This window comes from Natator depressus, chromosome 2, assembly GCF_965152275.1.
Source record: "Natator depressus isolate rNatDep1 chromosome 2, rNatDep2.hap1, whole genome shotgun sequence".
Taxonomy (NCBI): domain Eukaryota; kingdom Metazoa; phylum Chordata; order Testudines; family Cheloniidae; genus Natator; species Natator depressus.
The window spans coordinates 254272882-254295705 of record NC_134235.1 but is presented as its reverse complement, the minus strand read 5'-3'; the positions used below and the strand labels follow the sequence as shown (position 1 = coordinate 254295705).

The 22824-nt window shown below is 43.8% G+C and overlaps 1 protein-coding gene across 9 annotated transcripts in view; it reads right to left on the bottom strand.

The window, feature by feature from the left end:
* The window catches only part of ADCYAP1R1 (ADCYAP receptor type I), a 170086-nt gene that overhangs the window by 120155 nt on the left and 27107 nt on the right, over positions 1-22824 (bottom strand). For all 9 annotated transcript variants that reach the window (XM_074946390.1, XM_074946391.1, XM_074946392.1 and 6 more), the window contains exon 2: positions 12070-12234. In XM_074946390.1, coding sequence (XP_074802491.1) covers positions 12070-12120 — 51 coding nt within the window. In that variant the 5' untranslated portion in view covers positions 12121-12234. The remainder of the gene's footprint in view (positions 1-12069; positions 12235-22824) is intronic.

The following is a 22824-nucleotide window of genomic DNA, read 5'->3' as shown; positions in this document are numbered from 1 at the left end:
CTCCCGTTGTCATAAATGCTCTACCTCGGCAAGAGGCAGAAGCAATGCTGGCCGGAGAGCATCTTCCACCGACATAACACCAGTGTGGAGAGTGTTTAGGTCACTGTCATTTGCGTTGCTCAAGTGGGTGTCTTTTCACACCCCTGAGCAACGTAACTTAGATCGACTTCACCGGTAGTGTAAACCTGCCCATAGCAACATGGATGTTATCAGCAGAGACTTTATTGGCCTCAGTCTAGACATTTTATTCACAAAAACATCCCAAAGAAATCTCTTAGGCAGTTGCAGAAGAAACTGGATGAACAGAACAAGTGTGCTGAAGTGCACGGAGAAGGGAAAGGGTAGGTAAACATAAAGATGAGGTCAGATTCTTTTAGCTTTCAGAACCATGTTAGAAATCTTCTGGGATGGTTCTTTCTTCATGGTGTGCTGCAATATGTTAGATCAGGGGTCGGCAACCTTCGGAATGCAGCCCATCAGGGTAATCCACTGGCGGGCCGCGAGACATTTTGTTGATGTTGATCATCTGCAGGCACGGCCCCCCCACAGCTCCCAGTGGCTGCAGTTCGCCATTCCCGGCCAATAGGAGCTGCGGGAAGCAGCGGCCAGCGTGTCCATAGTACCGCACCCTCACCAGGAGCGCTTGCATAGTTTTGTGTGTCAGCGTGGGGCATTGTGGGAAGTCTTCTGAAAGCCAGCAACAGTCAATGTAAGCAACTCAGTGTCTACACTGACACTGTGTCAACATAACTACATCAGCCTAAGCACTACACCTCTCATGGAGCTGGAGTTATTAAGGCGACGTAGTGGGCGAGTTACATTGGCGGGAGCAACATTTTAGTGTAGACCCTTACAGGATTAGGTTGACTTACGCTGCCTTCCGTTGACCTAACTCTGTGGTATAGACCAGGCCTCAGCAGTTGCCAGATAAGTATTTTGTGAGAGAACCATTGCTTCCTTTTAAGAAATGGGAGTCAAAGTGGGACTAAAGTGAAGCTGTTCACCTCCTGCCCAGAGAAACAAATAGAAGGCTTTGTTGAATTGGGCTATTTACCCTTGGGGTCTGCAGTCATAACTACACTGGGAAATTATATATGATAGCAATATATTTCTTGATGGGCTTTACAGATTTTGACTAATTCATCCCATACAATACCCCTGTAAAACAGACAAGTATTGTGCTTCAGATGCGGAAATTGGGCACATAATGGATAGATGCCTATCGAAGGCCACGACTGAACCAATGGGAGAGCCAGTCTTGGAATACCTGAGTTCCTGACTAATGCCACAGAGTTGTAGTAAATGACAGGTAAGCAATACAAAGAAATGTTCCTGGTTTTGCTCATACCCTCCCTTCCTACCCTTTGGCTTTAACTCCTGTCTCCTTATTAACGCAGCTTGCGGTCTGCACTGAGGCTGTCTCACTGACAGCTGACTCTACAGTAAATCTGCACAGGCTGCTGATTCAGCAATAGAAAGGAAGAAAAGTCCAGCAACACCCTTATTACAGAGTTGAATAATTTCCCTCCAGGAGCTGGATATTAATAGCTGAACAGCACACGCACAAAAGTCACTGAATCTGATATTTTATTTTACATGCTCTTTTCCAGTGGATCTAATATTTTATTTCTAGTTTTTATTTAACTGTTCATCCAATACGCCTCCAAATGTACCAATACAAAACAAGAAGAAACAAAATCATAATAAAAGATCCTAAATCTCTGTAGTCCCCATACTGTTTGCTTATCACAGATATTATTATGGCTACTGCGGGGGAGAAGGGGAAGGTTTTAATGTAAGGCAACCATTTTGTGCTTTGTAATCTGCTACCAAACATTTTTAAGACCCAGATATCTGTTAAGCTTAAATAAAAAAATGTATCAATGTTTAGATAGCTATGTATGCGCATAACCAGAAGCTTATGAAATGGGTTCAGATCTAGATGTTTTGCAATTAATGTATTGTACGTCTGTACTGAAAAACAAGTTTCTTATCTATATCTGTATTCTATTGCTTCTATCGGCAGAGCAGCTCAGTCATTTGCAGGCCCCAGCACGCTAGTTGCTGTATAAACAGACAGTAAGAGACTGTCTCGGCCCGAAGAGTTTATAGTCTAAGCAGACAAGATGGCATTATTAGCATCCTTTTACAGATGGGGAACACAGAAAATGTAAGTGACTTTCCCAAGGTCACATAGGGGACACCGTGGCAGTCCTTGGAACTGAACCGACATCTTCTGGGTCCCTGTCCAGTGCTCTAATCCTCAAGATGATCTTCTAATACTATTTATTAATTAATACAGATTGGAGATCTTCTGATGAAAGATGCCGCATAAGTGCACAGTTAGCATAAACCTATGTTAACTCTCTGCTTTACACAACCTCTGCAAAGTATCCCCATGTGGTTTCTAGCATGGTCTTGTTTGAACTTTATTTAAACACTGGCCTCTCCTAGGCAACCTGATTTTGCTCTGTAGTTATTCACAAACCTGCAGTGAACATGGGCATAGCTCAGCTTGTGTTATTCTACACTCTTGGACCTTGACTCTCCAATCAGAACAGGTCTCACCAGAAATTGCTCAATCTTCTTCCTGTGAACCACCTCACTTATGTTATATGCCCAGGCCGATTATTTAGCCACAATGGCAAATGTCTATGGGCCCAGTCAGTGTCTTGCTGATTGCCTCCTACTCCTCAGTACACCTATAGCACTATCTATAAGTGTTACATAAAATGGCAGTGGTAATAATAAGTAGGCAGAGACGGGCTCCACCTAACGAAGAGAGGGAAGAGCATCTTCGCAAGCAGGCTGGCTAACCTAGTGAGGAGGGCTTTAAACTAGATTCACCGGGGGAAGGAGACCAAAGCCCTGAGGTAAGTGGGGAAGTGGGATACCGGGAGGAAGCACGAGCAGGAGCGCGCGAAAGGGCAGAGGTCCTGCCTCATACTGAGAAAGAGCAACGATCAGCGAGTTATCTCAAGTGCCTATACACAAATGCAAGAAGCCTGGGAAACAAGCATGGAGAACTGGAAGTCCTGGCACGGTCAAGGAATTATGATGTGATTGGAATAACAGAGACTTGGTGGGATAACTCACATGACTGGAGTACTGTCATGGATGGATATAAACTGTTCAGGAAGGACAGGCAGGGCAGAAAAGGTGGGGGAGTTGCACTGTATGTAAGGGAGCAGTATGACTGCTCAGAGCTCAAGTATGAAACTGCAGAAAAACCTGAGTGTCTCTGGATTACGTTTAGAAGTGTGATCAACAAGGGTGATGTCGTGGTGGGAGTCTGCTATAGACCACCGGACCAGGGGGAGGAGGTGGACGAGCCTGTCTTCCGGCAACTCACGGAAGTTACTAGATCGCAGGCCCTGGTTCTCATGGGAGACTTCAATCACCCTGATATCTGCTGGGAGAGCAATACGGCGGTACACAGACAACCCAGGAAGTTTTTGGAAAGAGTAGGGGACAATTTCCTGGTGCAAGTGCTGGAGGAACCAGCTAGGGGCAGAGCTCTTCTTGACCTGCTGCTCACAAACTGGGAAGAATTAGTAGGGGAAGCAAAAGTGGGTGGGAACCTGGGAGGCAGTGACCGTGAGATGGTCGAGTTCAGGATCCTGACACAGGGAAGAAAGGAGAGCAGCAGAATACGGACCCTGCACTTCAGAAAAGCAGACTTTGACTCCCTCAGGGAACTGATGGGCAGGATCCCCTGGGAGAATAACATGAGGGGGAAAGGAGTCCAGGAGAGCTGGCTGTATTTTAAAGAATCCTTATTGAGGTTACAGGGACAAACCATCCCGATGTGTAGAAAGAATAGTAAATATGGCAGGTGACCAGCTTGGTTTAACAGTGAAATCCTTGCTGATCTTGAACACAAAAAAGAAGCTTACAAGAAGTGGAAGATTGGACAAATAACCAGGGAAGAGTATAAAAATATTGCTCGGGGATGCAGGAGTGAAATCAGGAAGGCCAAATCACACCTGGAGTTGCAGCTAGCAAGAGTAACAAGAAGGGTTTCTTCAGGTATGTTAGCAACAAGAAGAAAGTCAAGGAAAGTGTGGGCCCCTTACTGAATGAGGGAGGCAACCTAGTGACAGAGGATGTGGAAAAAGCTAATGTACTCAATGCTTTTTTTGCCTCTGTCTTCACGAACAAGGTCAGCTCCCAGACTACTGCACTGGGCAGCACAGCATGGGGAGGAGGTGACCAGCCCTCTGTGGAGAAAGAAGTGGTTCGGGACTATTTAGAAAAGCTGGACTAGCACAAGTCCATGGGGCCGGATGCGCTGCATCCGAGAGTGCTAAAGGAGTTGGCGGATGTGATTGCAGAGCCTTTGGCCATTATCTTTGAAAACTCATGGCGATCCGGGGAAGTCCCGGACGACTGGAAAAAGGCTAATGTAGTGCCCATCTTTAAAAAAGGGAAGAAGGAGGATCCTGGGAACTACAGGCCAGTCAGCCTCACCTCAGTCCCTGGAAAAATCATGGAGCAGGTCCTCAAGGAATCAATTCTGAAGCACTCAGAGGAGAGGAAAGTGATCAGGAACAGTCAGCATGGATTCACCAAGGGCAAGTCATGCCTGACTAATCTAATTGCCTTCTATGACGAGATAACTGGCTCTGTGGATGAGGGGAAAGCGGTGGACGTGTTGTTCCTTGACTTTAGCAAAGCTTTTGACACGGTCTCCCACAGTATTTTTGACAGCAAGTTAAAGAAGTATGAGCTGGATGAATGGACTATAAGGTGGATAGAAAGTTGGCTAGATTGTCGGGCTCACCAGGTGGTGATCAATGGCTCCATGTCTAGTTGGCAGCCGGTATCAAGTGGAGTGCCCCAAGGGTCAGTCCTCAGGCCGGTTTTGTTCAATATCTTCATTAATGATCTGCAGGATGGCATGGATTGCACCCTCAGCAAGTTTGCAGGTGACACTAAACTAGGAGGAGAGGTAGATACGCTGGAGGGTAGGGATAGGATACAGAGGGACCTAGACAAATTGGAGGATTGGGCCAAAAGAAATCTCATGAGGTTCAACAAGGAAAAGTGCAGAGTCCTGCACTTAGGACGGAAGAATCCCATGCACCGCTACAGACTAGGGACCGCATGGCTCAGCAGCAGTTCTGCAGAAAAGGACCTAGGGGTTACAGTGGACGAGAAGTTGGATATGAGTCAGCAGTGTGCACGTGTTGCCAAGAAGGCTAATGGCATTTTGGGATGTATAAGTAGGGGCACTGCCAGCAAATCAAGGGACGTGATCGTTCCCCTCTATTCAACATTGGTGAGGCCTCATCTGGAGTACTGTGTCCAGTTTTGGGCCCCACACTACAAGAAGGATGTGTAAAAATTGGAAAGAGTCCAGCGGAGGGCAACAAAAATGATTAGGGGATGGAAACACATGACTTATGAGGAGAGGCTGAGGGAACTGGGATTGTTTAGTCTGCGGAAGAGAAGAATGAGGGGGGATTTGATAGCTGCTTTCAACTACCTGAAAGGGGGTTCCAAAGAGGATGGATCTAGACTGCTCTCAGTGGTAGCTGATGACAGAACAAGGAGTAATGGTCTCAAGTTGCAGTGGGGGAGGTTTAGGTTGGATATTAGGAAAAACTTTTTCACTAGGAGGGTGGTGAAACACTGGAATGTGTTACCTAGGGAGGTGGTGGAATCTCCTTCCTTAGATATTTTTAAGGTCAGGCTTGACAAAGCCCTGGCTGGGATGATTTAGTTGGGGATTGGTCCTGCTTTGAGCAGGGGGTTGGACTAGATGACCTCCTGAGGTCCCTTCCAACCCTGATATTCTATGATTCAATTATTTAATAATACTTAGTTCCCTGAGGTTTTCCGCTGTGCAATGCATATGCTTCTGGCACAACCCTGGTTCCTATTTGTGCAGGGGACCTTGGAGATATATAAGCCTATTTATATGAGATGGTTGGGTCCTAGGCACAGCTGTGTTAGCGGTTCCTGTGGCAGACAATATCCCACCCCACTTGGAGTCCTTGACCTTTCTAATGGGGATACAAGATCTTGAGACCAAGAACACCTGAATGGAGGAAAGGCAGAGGAACTGGTTCAAGGCTAGTTGGTAACAGCCCAAGCAAGGAAACAAAGGTGGTCAGAGGAGAGGGGAAGAGGACAAGCACCTTTATTTGTGCCCATCACAGTTGGGAAGAAGAGGAAATTGCGTGTCCTCAAAGATGCATCAGTAGGGAGAAAGAGGAACTAGGCAAATAAAGCAACCAAGAATGCCTCTAGAAAGAATGGTCTAATCTTCAATCACTAGAGGCCCGAGTTTAGATGATCCTATCTGAATTTATCCCAGTGTAATAAAAGGACAGAGCAGAGGTGTAAGAAAATCAGGGGACAACATGTCCTTAAAAAGATCTACAAATCTATCTCCTCTCAGTCAATAGAATTGGAGAAAACATGTCTGGGTCCTTTCCTCACCTCAGTAAATGGAGGCTTGATGCTGCCAGATACAGCTACAGACCTCTGATCTCGTACAGTTTCCCTGTCTCCCCCATCTTATATTTACCTTGCGGTCTTGCACAGCTCACTATTAGTATACAAGGAACATCAATTACACCTTCCTTTGTCAGGGACTCCAAGGCACAGCTCAGTAATCCAAGTAATTAACCATCAGATGGAATATTTTACCATCTGGACTTTCCAGCCATGTGGCATTCAGAGTGCATCCACAGAAAACTCCAAGCATTAGCTCAAGAAATACATCTGATTGAATTATTACAGACAGTTAAAACACCTGCATTGCAGTCGCATTTAAAATTCAGTTCAAATCCAAATCCAACTTTGTGACTCATGAATATCTTTGTTTCTTGAGTGCTTTTTGTACCAGACAAAGGAGCTGTGTTTTAAGACCCCATTTTCTCAATAATTTTATGATGACTTTGTTAACATTTCCAGTAAAAACACCCCTATTGCATTTACAGATGTGTGCTAAAATAAACCCAGCCATATGACAGGGAAAGTGACAGCAGAGAGAAAAGGATTGAAGGGTGCAGAGAACAGTTGGACAAATGAAGAGAAGGCACATGGAGGCAAGATAGAGAAAAGAATGAGAGAGATGTTTAATATAAACCCGATAAAGTGACGGTATCCATGATACCTCATCAGCTCCGACTCTGTTGAGGACACTGAGGTAAAAACCGTATCCATTTATGTTAAAAGCACTTTAACCCCATTAGTAATAATGTCTCTATTGTTTGCATTACAGTAGTGCCTAGGAATGTAGCAATCACCAGACTGGATCAGACCTGAGATCCACCTAGCTCAGTGTCCTGTCTCTGACAGTCACTAGTAGCAGATGCTTCAGAGAATAGTGCAAGAACCCCAAAGGCAAATATGGGATAATCTTGCCTCCACAATAGGTCTCCTCCTGGTCTCTAAGGGTAGTATGTCAGCAGGGTAGCCGGGGTGTGATTGCAGCTTGTGTTAGCTTTAGCTTTAATCTAGCTCGCTCAGGTACCAGAGCAGTGGAACTGTGGCAGCCCAGGCTTCAGCCCAGGCTGTACAAGCTCACTTGCTTTAAATCTAGCTAGCTTGGGTAGTGGGAGCCATAAAGCCAGCTCAGGTATGTCTACTCAAACTGCAGTCATGCTCCGTGACTCATTAGAAATTGGCTTAAGCCCAGAAACACGAGATTTAATAACACCTTTTTCAGTGTCCATCCTAACTCAGGGATCAGGGCCCCATTGTGCTAAGTACTGTACACACATGCACGTGACATTACAGATGTGTTCCATAGCATTGGATCAGCTGCAGAATTCATGCCACAGATGACGCTTCTCAAAACAATATTGACTTCCACCTCCAAAAGAAGGGGGCATTGCTGCAATCAGGGAAGTTGCCAGGAGCAAGGGCAGTCTAGGAAAGCAGGGATATGCTCAGCTCTTCCAAAATTCATGGCACGGCTGTCCAGGAGTTCCCAGATGTTCATGCTGCATGTGGTGAGAAGACCACATCCTCTGCCCTTTCTTTGCCTCTTCTAACCCCTCCCACAAGCAGAGGGTGAAGTGGTAGGACTCTTTTCTGTATAGGCTTGTTTAGCTCCCTGAACACTGTAGTATCTGAGCACCTTCCAGTAGCGCATCACATTAATGCATAACATCTGTCACATGCGGCTTGTTCTCTTTCTCTCTCTCTCCCACCCAGGTGACAATTGGGCATGCAGCAGAAGGTTTGGGTAGGGTTTGGGGGTTAATGTATACACTGCTCTGTGTTTATGTTACAGAAGGGAGGTCACCTTGCACTTGAAGCGGAAGGCAGTGAGGTCTGTGGTGGCCCTTAGTTCCTGGAGGAGTTTGTTCCGCAATCTTGGACTGGCCTCTGAAAAAGCTCTGTCTCCTGCACAGATGAGGTTTACTCTTATGGACTTCCATGGGATGAAATAAGCAGAAGGTTTTGGGATATTTTTTTTCCCTTTCATCCTCTCATAAGTGGAAGGGGACCACATGGCCTTGTTTATATTTGGGATTAGCCTTGATTCTGCAATCAGGGAGCAGACATCAATAACTCACAGAGGTTATGGGCCTATTACAGGAGGGGTTTGAGGTTCTGTAGTCTGCGATGTGCAGGAAGTTAGACTTTAAGGCCAGAAGGGACCATCATGATCATTCAGTCTACGAGCTGAACAGGTGCAATCTCCAAGTGTAGACAAGAAAAGGCACGACTTGCACTGATTGAGTTCACCCTGACTTGAAACAAGGAAAACTCAACCAGTGCAAATCATGGCTTTCCTTGTCTATAATTTGGGGTTTGCAGTGGTGTGTCTACATTGTTTCTCACCAGTGATGGCTTTATTCTAAGTACAGAAGAGGCCCATGAATTCAGTCCATCCAACTGCCTTAGGGAATTTACATCATGCCAAGAGATGCCAACACTCCTGTGAGGCAGGGCTATTATTCCCATTTTACAGATGGGGCACTGAGGCACAGAGAGACTAAGTGACTTGCCCACTAGTTAGAGTGCTAGTCTGGGATTCAGGAGACCTGGGTTTGATTCCCTGCTTTGCTGCAGACTTCCTGTGTGACCTTGGGCAAGTCACTTAATCTCTATGTGCCTCAGTTCCACATCTGTAAATTGGGAATAACAGCCTTGCCTCATAAGGGGGTTGTGAGGATAAAGACATTGAAGCTTGTGAGGTGTTCAGATACTACGTTGATAGGAGTCATGGAAGTACCATAAAGATTTATCAAACATCAGCTGTGTGTGTAGAAAGGCAAAACAAGGCAGCAGGGTGTGGGAAAGAAAGCGTTTTACAGGGCTTCTTAGTCTGCAGCATGTAAGAAGGAAATTAGCTTGCTCTAAAACTTTGCAGTGATATTTGCAACTGACCTAATAAAGGAATCTGGTAAAATTCAACAAGATAATGTGATTGGCTTCCTGACATCTATACTGTACAGAACAGGGAGATCCAGAAGTGAAGGGGATCTATGTCACTTTTGATTCACAGAGTCAAAGCAGAGAGCTAACCCACTAGTACAGATATTGCAAAGCAAGCTGTGGCCACAACAAGGCATACAGTGTAAATAACATCAGTGCAATATGCACAGGCTCCAGCTTGAGAGAGAAAACTCGAGGGAGGAAAAATGAAAGAATAATTAACACACAAAGAAATTATAATAAAACCCTCTGCCTTGGGCATAAGTCTTTCCTATATTGTGGGGGGGGGGGGGAAATCAGTGATGTTACTCTCTGGGATCCTGCAGGAGACTATAGCAAAATCTTGCACTGTCTACAGGTACAGAGCCACTGTAGAAAATGATATGAAGAAAAGACAAGTATTCTATCCTATTAACCCTGCTTTGCCTTCTGGTCATTCATTATGACCAAACGAGTGCTGCTCCATTACAGAAGCCATAGTCAATCATTAATTATCCACAACAGCGATCATAGCAACTTACTGAAATGCAGGAGATAGTAAACAGTGGCTTGTTGCCTTTTGACACTTACCAGGAAGTCCATTCACCTGGAAGCTCAAGAGATCTGTTATATAGTTACAATAACAACAAAATTCACCTTTAGAAATAAAGGACAAGATTTTTGTTTTAAAGTGACTAGTGATTTTGGGTGTTTCAATCTCTGGGCGCCCAATCTGAGACACTTGAAATGGGCCTCAATTTCTGAGCAGTGACCCTCTGGAAATCAAGCCACTTTAAATGCGTCCTTTGCTGGATGTTCAATATTGCAAGTCAGTTTTTTGAAAATCTTGGCAGAAGATTTTCCCACTTCGGGGGCCCTCGGGTGGCTCCTTCCTAAAACCTTTTATGGAATTCCTCTTGACACTCCTCTGTATCAAGGTCTGTGGAGAATTCCTCTATCACTGGAGGTTTTACATCAAAATGGAATGATTTAAAGAAGATATGGTCTAATTCAACCACAAGTCATTTGGCTAGATGCAGGAATCACTGGGTGAAATTCTATGGCAGCAGTTTCCAAACTGTGGGTTGAGACACTGAATGGGGTTGCACCAACAGCAGATGGGTTTGCACCAATCCGTAGTGTGCTAAGGACACTATTTTGCTCTGCAAAGCGTGAGCTCGCACGCACGGTGCAGGAAAGGTCACATCACATGGGGGACACCATATTGCTCTACAAAATGGCATCCTCTGCACAGTGTGACCTCACATGTACAGTGCGTTCAAGGTCACGCTGTGTGGAGGACTCCATATTGCTCTACAAAATGGCATCTCCCAGGCTGCCTGGGGTCCCAGACAGAAATAATTCATTAAAATAGGGTCATGCTGACAAAAAGTTTGGGAACTGCTGTTATATGACCTATGTTGTGAAGGAGGTTGGATTAGATGATCAAAATGATCCCGTCTTGCCTTGAAAAATCTGAGTCTACAAACCTCACTGAGCTTGTCATTCCCAATTCCTCATTTTATCTAGCATCAGCCTCCTCTCAGTTCCCTCTTCCAGCCTCACTAGCACAAGTGCAAGAGCCTCTTTGTTTGCCACCTTGTCCTGCCATCTTGAACTCCTCCTGTCTCTCTTCAATTCACCAGCTGCCTGTTTGAAGAGACAGGGGTTAGAGCACTGTGCCTACATACAGCTTTTGGAGTCTGTCTGATTTTACAAAAAAGAAAAGGAGGACTTGTGGCACCTTAGAGACTAACCAATTTATCTGAGCATAAGCTTTCGTGAGCTACAGCCCACTTCACTGAATGCATCCAATGAAGTCAGCTGTAGCTCATGAAAGCTTATGCTCAAATAAATTGGTTAGTCTCTAAGGTGCCACAAGTCCTCCTTTTCTTTTTGCGAATACAGACTAACACGGCTGCTACTCTGAAACCTGTCTGATTTTAGGGACTCTCTCTCTGTCAGACTGGCAACTCCATTTTGATTGTAAGGCTGGTCTATGCTGTCTTTTTACCTCTGCCTGGGACCAACATCTCGAGTGGTGGCACAGGGCTAACAACAGAGGGTCGTTAAATATTGATGATTGCCCTTTTTAAAGGGAGCACCCCAGGACAAAAAGAGATAACTGCCACATAAGTCAAACCACCATATCGAATTCAAGTGGGGAAGTATGTAAGCAATGGATCACCTGGTGAGGGGCTTTAATAACCAGATAAGGCTGAGTGGGAGTTACCTGACAAAGCGATGGTCTTTCACTGAATATTTTAGAGAGAGAGAAGGGACCAGAGAAACTCCATGATTTGGAGAGAAAGCCATGTGCAAGAGGAGAGAAGGGATCCAGGACACCCCAGAGGACACTCCAGAGGACTCTGAGCTAAACCCAGAGAGCGCTCAGGAATGCTCAGGAACCTGAAACTGGGAAATGTGTAGACAAGCCCTTACACGTAGACTATATGACCCTGCCTTCTTCACATGTACAAAAAAAGCGGTGAGCATCATTCTACCCCATCTGCCCTAGAAGCGGAAAGTGGTTTAATAGAAGCTAAAGGGGAATCCGGAGAGCCCTCAACCATTGTCAGCAACAGGCCCTTCTCCTAGTGTGGGCTGACAACCCCATGCATTTAAAATACATGCACCCACAGACCACCATTACAGAGACAGGCACACATTGTTCCTGGGATTCCATACCAGAGGAAGCAGCACCAGAGTGAAGAAGCAGATCTTCAAGGAGATGGCCATCTTCTCCTAATAGATATATAGCCAATCTGTAGCAACTTAGAGCTGTTCTTGTGGCTCAAGCACACACCATCTGCCGATCCCAGTGTCACGGTCTTCAAGACTCAGCTCAGGTCTCTGCAACGAAACAGTATGAGAATTATAATAATGAGAAATAAGAAGGAGAGTTGCAGGAAAGAGGAACAGGGGTTACAATACCTAGATTGTGAGCTGTGTAGGTCAAGGGCCACCATCTTGTTACTTATGTGTACAGCTCCTGATCCTTGATTGGGGGGTGGGGGAAATGGACATTATTGTGCTATCAATAATTTGGAACAAAGGCACTACTGAAACAATGTAAATGATAAAAGCTAAACACATCCAAAGAAAAGTAAAGTAAAGGGACTGAATGTAACAACTGGTACAAGGCCAGGGACTGAAGGGGCATGAACACTGAACTACCCAAGGATTGGACTGAGTCCCTTGATGGGCGTGCTGGGGAACTTTCACTTCTTGGGCTGAATCAAGGGGCTAGACCCTTAGCTGGTGATGGTTTCACTGGAGCTATGTCAATTGAGAACAGCTGGGAATCTAGCCCTAGTTCTCTGGAGATATACAGAAGACACAATTTCCCTGGGCCCTCAGTTTGGCATACCGGTCAGCAACATGACCAAAAAAAAAGAGGAAAAAAAGGGAAAATCTAACAGAGGGATCAAAGGTAACACAGAAACGCTATACGTGAGGGGAGAAAAAAGTAAAGAGAATTCAAAAATGAATACCAGAATCGTACATGTTGTGGGGGAAAAACAATAGTTATTCTTACAAAAGAAAAAAGATGCAGAAAAAGTGAGGGCTAAGTCTAGTAAAAGGATAAATAAAAGGAAGACAGGGAGGGAAACGGGTTGCAAGCAACAAGATAAATAAATAAAGATAAATATGAAATAACTCTCCAATCGAGGGCTGTTCAATATTCCTTCCAATTTCAACCTTGACTGCAGCTTGCTGGCACGATATTAGCATTCGGGAAGCCGAGAGCCTTTCATTTAAAAAAAAAAAAAAAAAAAAAAAAACACCCTCTCCTTCTACATTAGTCATCTCAGTCCAGGCCTCAACTAAATAGAGGAGGAAAATGATTCACAAAAACCTCTCCATACTCACCCTCCTCCCTTTCTTCCCTCGCTCGCCGCTCAGGTACTGAATTTAATTACTTCTCCACTGTCTTCCTGATGTTTTATCAAATAATGAGAGAGAGAGAGAGATAAGATCTCAGCCGAGGAGGACAGAAAAAGTCCATCCTGACATTTAGCGGTGAGGAGGTGGGAAATAAGAGTCACACCATTAAAAAGAGCCTGTGTACATGGGAGCCAAGCGGAGGCAACAGCTCAGACTGGCTTTCAGATTGTTAGCTGGTAATTGGCTCTCCTATTGGCAGCCTTGGCAAAGAAGCCCAGAGAGGGGTATGGAGACTGATCTCTACCCTCTTACTGCAAGACATGAGGGATATTGGGAGCAAAGTGTGGGAGAAGATTGAAGAGCTACTGCTGACTTACTGTCCTGCATGGCATTTAGTTACCATGGTAATGCATGCATTAGAAATATGCTAGTTACAGGATGGATGCTCTGTGTTAAAATAATGGCCATCAGGACTCCATTATTGTAATTATTTTAAAGAGATGACGGACCAACACTGATAGAGGCTGGAATCCTCTATGTAGCTCCACAATATGTTTCTCACAGAGAGTGGAAAATTTCCCTACAGCCCTATGTTAGGAGTGTTTGTTCTCTGTTCCCCTGCATTCCTTGGCTCCTCTGTAGAGAAGGCCAACAAAGTGGCTAGGTTTTTGTGCAAGTGAGAAATGGAAACCTGCCTACTTCAAACTGGATCGAGACTTCCAAATCTAGTCACCTAGGCATTAGACAAGGACAACTTTCAAGTTTCTCATGACCCAGGGCCCCGATTCTGCAACTGAATCCACATGGTTGGATGCTCGCACGTGTTAAATTCAATAAGAATTCATGGGATTGCCAGGGTCCATCCACGCAAAATTCCCCCTGGCTGATGTAGAGTTAAGAGCAATCTAGAGTCATGGGCTGCTTATGCCCCCATGCAACTCTAAACCATCCATTCACCCTGCTCTCCAGTGTTCCAAACCCATCAGCTTTACGCAGCACTTAAGAAAACAGAACAGCCCCCGGTGAACCTAAGACACCCCCATTACCTGGCTTTAAAAACAAAAAAAACCAACATGATTTCTCAGAATTCCTTCAACCAGATTTTGAAACCAATCCTCTTGCCATGTCTCCAACCCCACCCCCACCCCACACGCCTAGCGCAGGGCTGAAATTTTTCAGGCAAAACTGTTTTTCCACTGAAAATGCAAGCCCCGTGTTGACAGAAATACACTGCAAATTGGTATAAAATTCATCCAGTTGTTTTGATGCAAAAAATCCATAATTTTTTCCCCAGAACAATTGACATATTTCGTTTTGACTTTTTCAAGAATGACTTCTTTTTTTTTTACTTTGTTTTAATTCACAACAATTTTTTCCCAAAAAATTTTCTTCAGCTTTAATTATTTAGTTTTAAAGGTTAACGCTCTAAAGCGAAATGAAACATTTTGTTTTGGGTTAAACGAAATATTTTGTTCAGCGACCTGAAACAATGGGGGGGTCTTTGATTTTTTTGTTACAGCCAGTGAGCCAAAAAAAAAAAAATCTGTTATTTGCACATCTCTACACATGCCCATTTTCCAGCTTTATTTAATTGTCTGTTCCCCTCCCCCCCGCCTTTAACTTTTATTGATTGATTTTTTAACACGCGGTAGGAGTCTACAACAAGGCAAGCAGAAAATCTGCACAGCAGTCACTCTTTGTAAAGGCCTTCGGTCTGAAACCCCGATTAATGGCTAGAACGGATAGGATAGAATGGCTCACTTTTCTTCCATAGGGAACCCATGGTAGAAAGGAAAACAACATAGCAGCACATGCTTAAATTAATCTCCGGAAGACACTCAACTCAAACATTTCCATAATGCACGCTCCATTTATAAGAGAAATGGATGTTTTCATTTCCCGTCTTGGAAATATTTACTGAGCATCTCTATTTAAAAAATGAGAGACCAATATGATTCAAGGAGGGACATCTGGAAAACAATCATGCAGAAAAATGTAGGGATGAGTGTGATACCATAACTATAATGACCAGGATCAGCATTTAGACTGGCACTCAGATATCACGGTGATGGGCAATCTCATCGATACATAGAAATCCATTTATCTACCTTAAGGTTTTCAAATGACACCCCTCACGATAGTACCTAATGCACCCTTCATGGAAAATCCAGAGAAATAGTGAAGACCATAGTGGATATTATGGAGTGTCTGGAACTTCTCCCTTTACAGGGTCAGAACTCTGCTTAGGGTAGGGTGTGGGGGTTTTATTTTTATTTAAATGATTTTATGAGCAGTAGAAGGGGTGTCAGTGTTGTGAGTGTCATTTATAGGGTGCAAAAAGAAAAGGAGTACTTGTGGCACCTTAGAGACTAACAAATTTATTTGAGCATAAGCTTTCGTGAGCTACAGCTCACTTCATCAGATGCATTCAGTGGAAAATACAGTGGGGAGATTTATATACACAGAGAACATGAAACAATGGGTGTTACCATACACACTGTAAGGAGAGTGATCACTTAAGATGAGCTAATACCAGCAGGAGAGCGGGGGGGCGGGGGGGGAGAGAACCTTTTGTAGTGATAATCAAGGTGGGCCATTTCCAGCAGTTGACAAGAACGTCTGAGGAACAGTGGCGGGGGGGGGGGGGGGGATAAACAAACATGGGGAAATAGTTTTACTTTGTGTAATGACCCATCCACTCCCAGTCTCTATTCAAGCCTAAAATAATTGTATCCAGTTTGCAAATTAATTCCAATTCAGCAGTCTCTCCTTGGAGTCTGTTTTTGAAGTTTTTTTGTTGAAGAACTGTCATTTTTAGGTATCTAATCGAGTGACCAGAGAGATTGAAGTGTTCTCCGACTGGTTTTTGAATGTTATAATTCTTGACGTCTGATTCATGTCCATTTATTCTTTTATGTAGAGACTGTCCAGTTTGATCAATGTACATGGCAGAGGGGCATTGCTGGCACATGATGGCATATATCACATTGGTGGATGTGCAGGTGAACGAGCCTCTGATAGTGTGGCTGATGTGATTAGGCCCTGTGATGGTGTTCCCTGAATAGATATGTGGACACAGTTGGCAACGGGCTTTGTTGCAAGGATAGGTTCCTGGGTTAGTGGTTCTGTTGTGTTGTATGTGGTTGCTGGTGAGTATTTGCTTCAGGTTGGGGGGCTGTCTGTAGGCAAGGACTGGCCTGTCTCCCAAGATTTGTGAGAGTGATGAGTGGTCCTTCAGGATAGATTGTAGATCCTTGATGATGCGTTGGAGAGGTTTTAGTTGAGGGCTGAAGGTGACGGCTAGTGGCATTCTGTTATTTTCTTTGTTGGGCCTGTCCTGTAGTAGGTGACTTCTGGATACTCTTCTGGCTCTGTCAATCTGTTTCTTCACTTCAGCAGGTGGGTATTGTAGTTGTAAGAATGCTTGATAGAGATCTTGTAGGTGTTTGTCTCTGTCTGAGGGGTTGGAGCAAATGCAGTTGTATCGCAGAGCTTGGCTGTAGACAATGGATCGTGTGGTGTGGTCTGGGTGAAAGCTGGAGGCATGTAGGTAGGAATAGCAGTCAGTAGGTTTCCGGTATAGGGTGGTGTTTATGTGACCATGGCTTATTAGCACCATAGTGTCCAGGAAGTGGATCTCTTGTGTGGACTGGTCCAGGATGAGGTTGATGGTGAGATGGAAATTGTTGAAATCATGGTGGAATTCCTCAAGGGCTTCTTTGCTATGGGTCCAGATGATGAAGATGTCATCAATGTAGCGCAAGTAGAGTAGGGGCATTAGGGGACGAGAGCTGAGGAAGCGCTGTTCTAAGTCAGCCATAAAAATGTTGGCATACTGTGGGGCCATGCGGGTACCCATACAAGTGCCGCTGATTTGAAGGTATACATTGTCCCCAAATGTGAAATAGTTATGGGTGAGGACAAAGTCACAAAGTTCAGCCACCAGTTTTGCTGTGACATTATCGGGGATACTGTTCAGTGGAAAATACAGTGGGGAGATTTATATACATAGAGAACATGAAACAATGGGTGTTACCAAACACACTGTAAGGAGAAAGAAAAGGAGTACTTGTGGCACGTTAGAGACTAACAAATTTATTGTTAGTCTCTAACGTGCCACAAGTACTCCTTTTCTTTTTGCGAATACAGACTAACACAGCTGCTACTCTGAAACCTGCCATTTACAGGGTAGACAGGCCTTTGGATTGATACTAAAGCAATATTTGCCTTTCTTGGCAGGATCGGGACAAACAAGATCACAGAGAGAGAGAGCGCGCGCGCGAGAGAGAGGAGGATGGTCTTGTGGTTAAGACACTAAACAGTCTCAGGACATGTTGGTTCAAGTCTCAGTTTTGCTGTAAATTTCCTGTGTCATTTAATCGCTCTCTGCTTCAGTTCCCCATCTTTCTCCCACCACCTGTCTGTCCTGCCTACTCTTGTAAACTCTTCAAGGCGGGGAATATTTCTTACTCTGTTCATGTATGGTGTCAAGGCTGAATCCCCACTCTGTCACTCCGAGTGCAGAAGGTGGGGGACCACAAGGATTCTAAAAATTAATACTTGCCACTCCAGGCTTGTATTAAACTCCCAAGGTTACAGCTTTTCTCTGACCTTGCCTTGGTAAACGCTGCCGCCACCCAAATGCAAAATAAAAAACCACTTGGACCCAGGAAAGAGCACTTGGGAATTCCTCCCTGTCGGGTACCCTCCACCCTTTCACCCCCCCTCCAGGGAAGAGCTGAGAAAGAAAACAAAGGAAATTAGCTGTTGCCACCAGCTAATCAAACAGCATATGCACAAACCTCTTAGGACACCAAAAATCAAATCCTGTTCTTAAAAAAGGTAAATTTTATTAAAAACAAAAAGAAAGAAAATACATCTGGAACTTAGGCTTTTGCTAGATTTTAAAAGAACAATTCCAAAAATCAAGCACCCAAAATAGCTTTCTTGGGGGTTCAGCATAAAGGTTACAAGCAAACAAAAGCATCTGGGGTTACCACAGAGGACTCCACAAGCCAATAAGAAATAAAAGAAATAACCCTAATCGCATCTTTTTAGACATTCCCTAATTTTACTTACATATCTGTAAGTAGGTTTGAGGTATGAATTGATCATCTATAATTATACCTGGCTTAAAGCTGCTTAAGCATTACTGCTCTGTGTCCCTGCAGCCCAGAGAACAACATACAAAGGGCAAGTTTCTTTCCCAATTTTAAAAAGTTCTACCTTTCCATTGGCTCTTTTGGTCAGGTGCCCACTCCCTTTCTTTTAACTGTGGGCTTGTTAACCCTTTGCTGGTAAAGCAAGCAAAGAACAGACACCATGAGGGACTTTACAGCTAACTGGCTGGCTGGGTGTTCATAAACGGGAGCTATCTCCACCTTCATTTATCACATACGGTACCTGGCCCAACTGGGCCCTAATCTCAGTTGGAGGGTCTAGTTTCAACTGTAATACAAACAGATACTAAATAAAAGAATAGAGCTACAAATAGTATTAATAATACTGTAAGATTACAGATAAAAAGAGCACATCATGCTTCAAGGAAGCCGTAAGTCCTGGTGAAACAAATACCATATGAATGTCTGGGCACCTCAATCTCATTGATGAAGCAGAAGAAATTCATGGAAGAGCAACAACAACAACGGAGGGTGGAGTGACTAATTCACAAGGAGCAACTAAAAAAAGCTTAGTTTGGCCAAATGATGACTAGAGGGGCTCATACGTGGTGATAGTTTACAAGTATCACCAGGTGTAAGAACTAAGCAGTGAGAGGAACTGTTTAGCTAAAGCAATGGGGTGAAGCTGCTAAAAGAAAAACAAGGTTGCACACCAGGAAAAAAAAATCCAAGTGAGGTCTATTGAGACTGGAATAGTTTCCTCCAAGATAACCTGTGAAAGCACCATTGCTTAAACCAGTGAAAAATACACTGGACAAAGCAATGGAGGGAATTCTAATCTACTTCCTGGAACAATCCTACTCTGACAGGACCATGAGTTAATGGGATTTTTCCCCATGTCCATGTACAGCAGACACAAATGGTTTTCTAGGTCTCATCCAAGTAACAAAAGCAAACCCACCTACATGGCTCTCAGTTTATCTACGGCTGAGATGTGAACCAGTGGTTCCTAATTATTTAAGTATTTTAATCTGCTTTGTTATGGCTTATACTATAAAAGGTAGCCAGGACTGCGTGCAGCAGAGGTGGGGTTCCTAATTCATAGCACATGAGAATGTCGCTTGCAGCTTCGGGAATTCCTTCAGACTCCCTCTCACACCTTCAATGCTACACTCGGCGCTTTTGTCAGGCGAGGGCTGCAGGAACTCACCTATGGTGAGAACATCTTTAAAAGAGCAACCAAGTATGTGCAGCTTGGCTAAGCAACAACTAGAGAAGTCTACGGAAACCACCTATAAGCGAAGGAGAAGGAAGAGAATTGGTTAGAGGTGGCTATAATGCGATACAAGAGTATTGAGGAATATAAGACTGGAAGGGGCCTCCTAGTACTACCTCAGGCAACCTTGTCATATAATCCCATTAATAAATGTATCAAGCTCCATCTTAAAACCATTTAGGTTGTTAACCTCCACTCCTGCTACTGGACAGCTGTTCCAGAACCTTATTCTACTGATGGGTGGCATATGGAGCATTGGGGTATTCAGACTGAACATCAAGTAGGCCTTCTTGACAGCAAGGTCAGCTGTACTGTACAAGAGTTGCCCAGTGGGAAAGTGGTAGATGCTAATTGCTTAGTAAACTAGACTGGACACTAGAAAATATAAAATAGGGGACAATCTTGTAAGGGCAGCAGGGAAGGACAACATAATAGGTTTTTTCCATCTCTATCATCTTTATCAGCAGTTACTTGGTGGGGTTTGGAAGTTTGGGGCCAGATCCTCAGCTGGTTAGGATATAGATATTCAGGCCTGTCTGTAAAGGCCTATACTCTAAGAATTTAGGTGTATTCTTATCACTTAGCTACTTATAGAGGTATAAAAGAAAGAATCAAAATCACTGTCTGCCGGTGTAAGCTCCTTCTCTTACTGTGACAGTCTGAGGCCCTGTTCTTAGGCTGAGATCTCCGGCTAAGCAACAGAGGCAGCCATAAACTGGGAAGTGTATGGTCACATCCTCACATTCCAAACTAGTCACACTGAAATAAGGTGCTATTGGGCTGTTAGGAATACAATCCTGTCCTGATAATGCCTATCGCCTCCAGAGAAAGGGAAGTACCTAGAAGATGTAAAAGGAAACTTAGTTTGATAGCATCCTGTCTAGCAAAAACTCATTTATCAATAGCTGGGATGTGAAATCTTCACTTCTGTATTGTTTTGTCATAATAGTTCCCACTTTGCCATTGTTTGTCTGTATAATCTCTGTCTGGTTCTGTGATTGTTTCTGTCTGCTGTATAATTAATTTTGCTGGGTGTAAACTAATTAAGGTGGTGGGATATAATTGGTTAAATAATCATGTTACAATATGTTAGGACTGGTTAGTTAAATTTCAGGAAAATGATTGGTTAAGGTATAGCTAAGCAGAACTCAAGTTTTACTATATAGTCTGCAGTCAATCAGGAAATGGGTTGGGTGTGTGGGGGGAAAATGGGAACAAGGAATGAGGGTGGGGAAATTGGAATCATGTTTGGCTAAGGGCAGGAATGGGAACAGGGACACAGGTGTAAGGCTCTGTGGTGTCAGAGCTGGGAAGGGGGACACTAAGGAAGGAAACTGGAATCATGCTTGCTGGAAGTTCACCCCAATAAACATTGAATTGTTTGCACCTTTGGACTCGGGTATTGTTGCTCTCTGTTCATGCGAGAAGGACCAGGGAAGTAAGTGGATGAAGGAATAAGCCCTCTAACATAAATCAGCCTACCTCCACTGAAGTAAATGGAGCTAGACTGATTTACGTTAGCGGAGGACTTAGCCCTGAGCCTTTTTGTTTATTCACCTTTGTTTATTCCATCCCTAAATGGCAAAGCCCATGAATGAAATTTCCTGACTGCAATGTCTTTTGTTAGCTACAGAAGCACAGGGATGGAAGGGTTACTGCACAGGAGTTCTAATCAAACAGCCATGGTTTCAGCAAGGTTTCCTACTGGAAAGAGTAGACAGTGCTATTAGTGTCAAAAGTCATTTATGACTGTTTTGGGAGCCTCAGAAAGGAATGGGATGGATTAGACTGTAAGGCACGGCAATTGTCAGAGCACATCTGGCTACTGAGATAGGCCCAGCCAACATGGCCACCAGTGGAACCAACATGTGGGTTCACTTCTTAGATTCTGCTGGACCATGTCACCAAAACATGTGTCAAAGCATCCATAGTTGACGAATGCAGCCATATTAGAAGAAGAGACTACTTCTGCTGCTTTTAGAATTCAGGACCATGGCTACTTTCCGCTCCAAGTACAAGCAACTGAGGCGAGAAGCTCATACAATGTTGAAAGTCGTTTTGCCTGAAAATAATTGAAACCAGTCTGCACTTATCACCATCTGTTGGGTTTTCTGGCCTAGGCATTTCCATGTTAAAAAGGAGTGTTCTGTGGTGTTCCTAATTTGTGTGATTGTGACCTGGTAGCACCTTGGTGTTATAATTCTTTGAACATTTATGATTCAAATATATTGCATGAAATAAACATTTATGATTTTTAGTACAAGCCTGGTTTAAAAAACAAACAAACCACAATCTAGTGCGCAACTGCACATGCCAAAATGCATGCACAATTGCAAGCCTAATTTGTGCTTGTAATTACCATGATATCCAAAGGCAGATAAAAGGTGGGTTTTCAAAAGCACCTAAGTGAGTTAGGAGCACAAATCCAATTGACTTTCAATAGGACTTGCACTCCTGTACGTGCTTTAGGATATCTGTTGAGAGGCATTTTGTGCAGACAAATTGCAGGTTGTGTACTATATCTTTTCATGAGATATGGTGACCAAAACTGAATGTTGCATTACATTTTGTGCAATGGCATTATAATATGTTTTTACTCAACTGTCCGCAATTATGCTTACTGTAGGTCTTTTTCCTGAGTGATTACAGTTATTTAGGAACCCATCAAGTGGAGGGGTAGTCCAAATTGTTCCTTCAAATGCACATTACCTAGTGTTCCTCTACAATAGCTGTTGTGTTTCCTAGTCCACTAGATTTATAAAATTATTCTGATATTCCAAGAAATCTAGACATAACTATTCTAAATGAGCCAGATCTTGAATTGACGTTGATCGGCCCAGCATTACTGACTTAAATGGAGCTACACGAATTTTCATCAGCTGAAAATCTGGCTCAATTTCTGATCATCCACCCACTCTTTCAGATCTTCAGTAGTATAAACAATAGCAGACCTAGCCTGGCTCCTCAAAACCTCTCACTTTTAACCACCTGTCATGCTTAGTATTCACCGTTTATTCCCAACACTTTGTTTCATAAAGCATTTCTAACCCATAGCAAAACTCCATCTCATCTAATGACAAGATTCCTTAGAAGACTCTTAGGAAGGACCTTATCCAAAGCTTTTATAAAGTCCAGACCCACTATATCTCATAGACCTGT